Genomic DNA, 8344 nt, shown 5'->3' with positions numbered 1-8344 from the left:
TTTTTATTCATCTTTATCTTTCAAACATACATACATATACATGAAAGTGTTCCTAACTAGACAACTATTTGTAGCATTGCCATAAGGAACCACTGAACAAGTTCATATACACGTTTGTATTATGAACAAATTTATTATGTAAACCGAAAAAAGTGCCAAAAAGTCGCCATGAAATGGCTGATAAGGATCAAATTATTGCTTGTCTTTGTGTGTGTTACATGTATGTACATGTATATGACAAAAATCGGGCCGCCACAGACAGTCCGGTTTATGTAATTTACTAGACTTAAGCAAAATCCATCCCTGGCATGCAGTCTAATTATCACGTATTTCAAGGAAGTTCATATCATTTCATAATTTACAAGTACGACAGCAAGTTAATCGGATTAGAAACATATTTTTGTCTTGTATTGATGCAGGAAAAATAAAAGTCTAGAGTGTATTGCAAGTCATTTGCTGTTTGGTCTTTTTTTATGCCTTTCACTAAAGCTGTAGACCGGTAATCGTATCATATCAAAACTTAATACAGGAGAGCACTAAACTTGTCTTATCAAAGTAGAAATTAGATAACTTCAATAAGATAACGTATTATAACATGAACGTAAATTCTTTGCTTTGAAATAAAGTAGACCAATAATTAACTGACCGATACTACGGAACGCCAAAGCTGTCTTATGTACATTTGTACCATGATTTATCATAATGCTTTGGGTATTAAATTATGATTCGTGCATATAATGAAGTATGCATAGCATATCATAATAAAACACAGCATGTGATTAATTACCTATACCCCCAGCATATAAGAAATCAAGGCGCATAAGACAGCTATGGCGTTCTAAACGATACGATGCCTATATTTTAGAATAAGAAACTGGACGATGTTATATATGTTCTTTATCAGTTGACGCTTGGTTTTCAGTATCATATTCCCTGTCCATAGACGATATGGAAGCGTATGAAGAATACATGTTGGCCTCATCGTAATCTGGAGGCTTTTCTGTTTGTTTGTCTTTTTGTCTCATAACAGCTTCGTCACTATCATTCTGTTCAAAATTCGTGTTGTTAAATTCGGCATACTTGTTCTCCTTAGCAAGAGATCTCTTCATCATTATAGCGCTTAGTGACCCATCGGAACCTTCGTCAAACTGGTCTTTAACTCCGTAAGCTGTGTTTTGTGTCATATGAAATTCACCAACTGATGACCGATCGCGCTTTAATGTTCTAGATCTGGCATTGTCGGGAATTTTCGGAACCGAAGGCAATCGTTTTCCTCTTCGAATGGTCCCGCTACTTTGCAAGTCACCCTCTGTTTGTTGTAAATGGATTTTTAATCTCCCATGTGCTTCTCTTAAAGACGCGGTAAACTGTGAAATTTTAGTTGTAAATACTCTCCGTATTTGAGACACTTTTCCGGTTTCAACTTCGTCGTAATCGTCATACATTGGTTCTTCTCGACTGCTATCTGATCTTTGTGCTATTTTTCTTTCGTAAGCGCCATGGTTTATACCTGCCTTGCCCGCCATGTTGTTTTGAGCGTCAAGGTCCAAGTAAACAGGAATACTTTTGTTAGGTTCAACTGAAATAGAAATGTTTGTAACATATTCAATTTTACCAAAGCCTATCGAGCTTTCATTTGAAACAGAATGAAATCAATCCAGATTACTTTGATGCTTACATGAGATTGTTGTAAAATGCTGAATACAAACGTTCCAATGATTTGTAAGAGTTGTGTCCCTTACCTTAGGTCTACCTTCTATATATAATGGCTAATTTGAACGGTGAAGTGTACGGATCTAAAGGCATTCTGTCTGAACAACTTATATGTATTACATATATTTCACATTGCTGTTTAAGTACAAGTAATCAGGCCTAAATCAGCGAGCATCGTGAGCTTTACCATACGTGCACCATCAGTGCGAGACTCGTAAAAATAATAAAGGACATTACATAGGGGGGATTGTCAACCCGGATGAACATTTTTGCTTCGCAAGTGCATTGTGTTTATTAATATTTATGCAGCAAGCAAAGTCAATATTTTTATTTGAAAATAGTTGTTTTTAATAAATGAATAACTTGAACAATTTTTCCCCAAAATTTCAACCCCACACCCCCTTTCCGCTCTCAAAATGGTCAATAACTTTATAGCACTTCGCAATACTGTACATTTTTTATCCCTGAAGGGCATCTCTAGCAATATCCATTTCAGTTTTCGCCCGTCAGATCAATCTGTACAGATATCGGAAATATTACAGTTCTCCAAGGATGGTGACGTAAACAAAATGCAGACGACAGCTGCAAATTCCAAACAAGAAAAAGATTGCCTTTCCTATCTCAGAAAAGCTACGCTTCGATTTTGTTAATACAATCGGAGTTATATTTTTTCCAAGGCGGGTTAGGTTCTTGACAACAGCAACAGTGGAACAGAGATACATGTACGTACTCATCCACGTGCTACCCGAAGTTTTTTTTTATAAACATAACATTCACTTCTTTAAATAAGTAAAAAAATAGAAAAAAAAACATGAAAACAATCAGAAAAGATGAATTTATTTTTACTGAAACGTAATCTTAACCTATATTTTTTTTTTATTTGTTTGATTGAAAGAAATGATGAATTTTCTCCGTAAGGACAGTCACTTTTTGTTACTTCCGGGACATGACTTTTTTTGTTAGTATATTGGTAAACCTTAAGGGAAATTTAGAAAGTACATGACATGACCGTAGAGCTCACACCGCTTCGCGGCGCTCGCAATAAATTCACTCAAAGATTATTTATCTATTTGAAAATACCAATATTTGATCTCTGCATCACTGGACTTGTTCTTATTTTTTAAATAGAATGTTAGAAAAATTATGTTTTTGACAGACTTACATGTATCTGCCCTTGTAATGTTCATTTGTAGTGCATTTCAATGATATTATAACTAAATTTACCAAAATGATATTGACAATCTTGTCTTTTTTTTATCGTGATAGTGCAAATAGTCAAATTACTCTTTCAAAATGGTAGGTTTTTTTTATACCATGTTTCACTACTGCCCGATTATTACAATGCCTGACACTTAAGCTTATCAATTACTAGAACATGTTATACGTTATTTCACTAACTTTATATCAATCTGAAAACGAAAATTATGTTGTCAACAAACTTACCGTACATTGGATCTGGTGAACGTGGAGTGGATGTAGGAGATGAGTTCAGTCGCTTTTTCTTATAAATTCTTCTAAAATATAAATTGATTCTTTTTTGTATTTTTTGTTTTTCATCAATATGTAGTCTTGGAGCCTGAAAAAAGGGGGGGGGTTAATAATGTTGTAAAGTTCTCAATTTCGTCACAAATCGGCATAGAAATAGCCTGGACAAACCGATTTTTAAAATTTAGCACTAATATAGTAATACATTTAGTTGGAAAACATTTTGTTAAACCTTGCATACTTATCATAAACACTCCTACGATTTAGAAGTAAATGTACATGGCCTATTCACACATATGAGTTTATTAATATCAATCCTCCGCTTAGACCTATAACCGCTTCCTGATTTACAAAGTATCATTCCGCTAACTTATAGGATTAGCGAATCTACACTCTGCGTAGTAGATTGGGATTATGTGATGTTGCTGCTGAAGTATGGGTTGACATAAGATTCATGCAGAGCTTGATAAATCCATGTTTTGAAAATGCATTCAGTAATTTCTCGACAGTGTGCTTTTAAGCATTAATACTGATAAAGATGATTGTTTCAAAAAATAGGAGACAATAATAGACTGTTAATAAGTTGGCATGTAGCTAAAAATATGACAGATAATAATTTCCTTACTTTCCCCATCTAAGATAAAATTACTCAATTGAATTTTAAAAGTTTCACTAAGTATTCTAATTTACTCAATAAGACTTTGTGCTGAATGAACAAGTAATCAACGGAACCGAGATAGCTTCAAAGATATTCCAAATGAAGTTTCTGGAGTATCAAGATTTAAATAATAAAATATTTATATAAACGAAACGAAATATTAACATACGCTTTGTCTCGGTATTTGAGAAATACGGCTATTCCAATGGCTATAAATACAACAACGAGTACCATCGACAATCCGACAACGGCAGGTGAAGTCGGGGAAGTAGAGCTCACGTCGGCTGCACGACTGTTTGGAGTTACCGGTGCAATCACTGTAACATCTGAAAACCAAAACACATTATTAACTTTTTCCGCCATTTTTTTTTCAAAAAGCATTCGAACTTCATGAATAATTTTGTTTACTGTGCTCATTAGACCTTTTCGCAAAAATCTGGCCTCAAACCGGTAAAACAGGTAACTGGCGCTTTCAATTTCAAATAAGTAAGAGTAGTTTTTTTTAATATAGAATCATATATAGTATTGAACTTACTCTTTCATTGAATAGTTTGGTTAAATCTCATTTTTCTTGAAATATCAACTACCTTTTTTAAAGTTTTATAAATATTTTTTAGTTATAATTCAAATATCCATAACCGTGGCGGAAGGACAAAAGGCCGAAGTCAAACGTTTGTTTAAAGTTTTAGCGGGATTAATTTTGCAGTGGATTTCGTCCGATGTTCAATTCAAAACCTTGATAATAATTTATGAATTTAGGCTATGCCTATGATGGGCAGAGCTCATTGTCGTATTTTAGACAAACTTCCGTGTCAAACAAATTTATCACTTCCATCAGAATATGTTTAGCCATTTATAGTTCTGGAATTGCATCGCCGGAGTTCACATTACATATATTTCTAATATATAATAATATGTCTGTCTTATAAAATTCCGAAACATTTTTGTGAACTTTGTGAATAGGACTTTCCTGGTTCTTACATAACATACAATGTACATGTAGATCTGTACATTATATTAAAAAAGCGTTTTACTCACTTCTAATACAACTATCATCCTCTTCATAGAACCCCTTACAACAGACTGGTGTTACAACTTGTTCTGTTCTGTACTTTTTAACTGTTACTATGTAGTAGAATCTGCACGAATAACAGCAAGCCAATATCCAATTTCTTATTTAAATTTTAGATGACAGTTTGTTCATGTAACAGAATAAACTTTCCGGGGACTGGTGTGCCTAGCACTTAGTTTTTTTCTCTTAAATACTTAGATAGTATACAAATAAATTTACATTTGATTCTAAAAGAAAATAATACTGTAAAGATTTAGTTTAACAAAAAAGTTGCATGCGTAAAATGTTGGATGTTATGTTGTCAAACAGGACCATCACATATTTTACTTATTTTTTTTATGAAATCGGTAATTTGGTTTCTCGTTTTCTTGAAGTGTTTATTAATGTCAGTTTTTTTTTTTATTTGTTTCTCTGCCCAGCCTTCACTTTCAATGTTATAAATGAGTGAGGCAAGCGCAAAATCATATATACTTCCTCAAGGAAATATTATATAAACAATAACATCATAAATTATATATGAACATATTTTTTTTTTAGATAAACATTCTACATAATGACTTTACTATATTTAAATGTTATCTGTTCAGCAACATTCCTTCCTGGGTATTAACATAAAACTCATTGCGTTGAGCCTAAAAAATCAATTTCATGTGGTTTAAAAAAAACATTAGAAAGGTAAATCTGTGTCCAATGAAAAATTAAACCGTATAATGTACATTAGTTAAGCTTATTACTTACACTCGGCAATTTTTATTATAGGGATCACAGATATATCTTCCTCTTTGTTCATACGCCGTGTAAACTACATTTCTCCTACAAATATAAAACGTTTAAAAAATAGTCATACCGAACTTGTGCAATGTAAACAAAATTCATAAAGAAAATCGAAGCTGGCACACACTCCTTTTCAATTCCTATCATAACTGATTTGGACCTGATCACATAAAGGGAAATATCTGTTGATACAAATGAAGCTGAAAAAAACTGTAATGCAATGCTCACAAACTTGGTATACCCTGTCCCCTATGTCATAACATGCACCTCTAAACTTTCAAATCGATTTTGGTAAAATCCTGGAGTATGATGTGCACAATGAGAATGTGTAATAAAGATTCTTTCGAAGCTGTATTTAGTAACAGTCAGTGCTGTACGTGTAGGAGGAGTAATGGATATGTGATGGGTAACCCTCTGCGTAACAAAGGAAGTACATGTTTGTACGGTAAGAAGAACGGAACCCCAATCACTATGTCCCCGCATATTTAAGTCGCTAATATTGTTAGCGATTTCTTGCAGTACTTTACTTTCGCAAATAATTTACATAATTATGCACTACTCCACATAAAGCTGCTGATCAGTGTCGTGTTTACCGTCATAGCTTCATTGTTCTTACTTCATACCAGATGAATATGTATCTCTTAAATATCATACACGTGTGTTCTACGGGTGTTTTTTGCTTTTGTGAGAACTGGAAGTTTACATTAAATAGTAAAATGATCGGTTAGAATTGAGCATTGTCCAGGTTCCGATTCAGACACAGGGGCTAGTTACAATTTCCTATATAGGTCAAAATAAATTATCAGGGCCCCAATATATATTTGATCCGATTCCTAATCTGGTTCCCAGGTCAATGGGTCAATGTCATAAGCGACCCAAATATCGCTTAACTTGAGATAAACTTGGGGAACGAAAACATTATCCGCACTTTCTGGTACCAGTTGTTTTGATTGAAAAAAACATTCAGGTCATCACGGTTACGAAAGAGTAGTCGTATCAGGGAACCAAGATTCTAGCGGAAATCACCCGATTTTAGAGCATATTACATTTGTGCCATTTCGGATGTTGAAAGAGTAATCAAGGGAACCAAGGTTATAGCGATAATCAAAAGAATGTAATCCAGGGACAAAGACCAGACATGGAAAATAGACATACACAACAAAGAACATAAAGTAACTAAAATCATACATACAAAGTAATAAAAGTAAATGAGCAACTCGGACTCCACTAAAAACTGGGAGCATGGACCAGGTGCACCGGTAGAGTAAGCGTCCTCTGCTTTTATAGAAACACCCGCCGAGTTGCTAATAAAAAGTCAAGTCCGGGGTAGACAAACGAGGAAAGGAAAACTATGACACTTTGAATAAATCAGTTTTCATGGTGCTGATGGATACACCATTGAAAGCAAGCAAAAATCAGTGGCAAAGAATATTTGACGATAAGCGAATTTGAAGACTTCAGTCTTTTATTTTCTTTTATACACTGCTGCGTTTTATTGGTTTGTGTTTCCTGACTGAATATAGAGACGAAAAAAACAATTATACAATAACAAAAACAAAATAAAAAAACTCTCTTTGTCAAGATGACATTTAATAAAATAGTACACTGACAGAAATAAATGAATAGATTTATATTTCAAAATCACTAAACAATTCCTCATCGCATGTTTTAACTTGTATGTAGACATATGAGCGGGAGAACAGCGTACAGAATATACTAAAATATACTCACAAACAAAATTATGGATCAAAATTATTGAGAATAGTATGTATACTCACGTGAATGTAGTCTCACAAACGCCTTCTCCAGTAAGCATCGGAATTTTATAAATTCCGTGTACCTTCCCAATAACTTGTGACAAAGCAATCGCCATTAGTACTGCCCGCACCAGCGGTGTCTTAAAGAAATTATAGCCATACAATTTTTAAAAAGAATTTTTATAATGGGTCTTAAAATCAAGCGAATAAAGTTAGACGCCATCTTCGAAAAAAAAAACAACCAACAAACACAATGAAAACAAGTATTCTGGCAGATGTTAAAACCAAATAAAGGACGAAAACTCTGGCAAAGTGCCAATTTCATACTAAAACTACATATTATGGAACAATCGAATAACATTATAGGACTGGTCTTTATTGTTTCTGACAAAGTCATACATGTAATAGAGGCTCTGATACATTTAAGTTTTTGACATGCATGAATAGCAACATGCTTGATATTTATAAAAACTGGTACTTAGTATAAATTCTTGTTTGTCGAATGTCGGACCGGAGGAAAAAAAACGATGCTGTTCAAACAAGATAAATACTAGGAAAAAATATATTAAAGTTGTCTGTAATTTATATTCAAACGACGTTTCCCTTTATCAAACAGCTACATGTACGTTAACATACAATATTCGTTCGTATTAAAATGGGTATTCATTCGAAGGTTGTGGAAGCAGTCTTTTTCAGAAGAAAATACTCAAGGCCGTGGCCAGGGGGTGCGACGAGTGCAATCGCATCCCCTTTCGACAAAAAAAAAAAACAAAACAAAAAAACAAAAAAAACAAAACAAATGATTTTCATCTTAGCCAATACTTAAAGAGAACTCATATCAGATAACCAAGTAAAATTGCTTATCAATGATCAGTTCGTACCCCC

General features: G+C 33.7%; 1 protein-coding gene across 1 annotated transcript; it reads right to left on the bottom strand.

The window, feature by feature from the left end:
* On the bottom strand, window positions 1–5800 carry LOC148613872 (uncharacterized). Its single transcript, XM_088587518.1, has 5 exons — window positions 5667–5800; window positions 4895–4995; window positions 4026–4182; window positions 3157–3227; window positions 1–1579 (listed from the first exon to the last, which is right to left on the bottom strand). Exons 3-5 carry the CDS (start codon window positions 4088–4090, stop codon window positions 885–887), a joined length of 831 nt encoding a protein of 276 aa, XP_088443644.1. The 5' UTR covers window positions 4091–4182; window positions 4895–4995; window positions 5667–5800; the 3' UTR covers window positions 1–884.
* Between the last annotated feature and the right edge of the window lie 2544 nt (window positions 5801–8344).

Source organism: Perna viridis, chromosome 6 (genome assembly GCF_037379345.1).
Source record: "Perna viridis isolate PV_CMFRI_1.1 ecotype Kerala chromosome 6, ASM3737934v1, whole genome shotgun sequence".
Classification (NCBI taxonomy): Eukaryota; Metazoa; Mollusca; class Bivalvia; order Mytilida; family Mytilidae; genus Perna; species Perna viridis.
This window is presented reverse-complemented; position numbering and strand designations above follow the sequence as displayed.

Coding starts and splice junctions, on each gene's coding strand:
- LOC148613872 (XM_088587518.1), bottom strand. CDS start 4,090: ATGGTACTCGTTGTTGTATTTATAGCCATTGGAATAGCCGTATTTCTC. Junction 3,228..4,025: donor CTCAAATACCGAGACAAAGC/GTATGTTAATAT, acceptor TTTATATTTTAG/AAGAATTTATAAGAAAAAGC. Junction 1,580..3,156: donor TTCACCAGATCCAATGTACG/GTAAGTTTGTTG, acceptor TTTCTATTTCAG/TTGAACCTAACAAAAGTATT.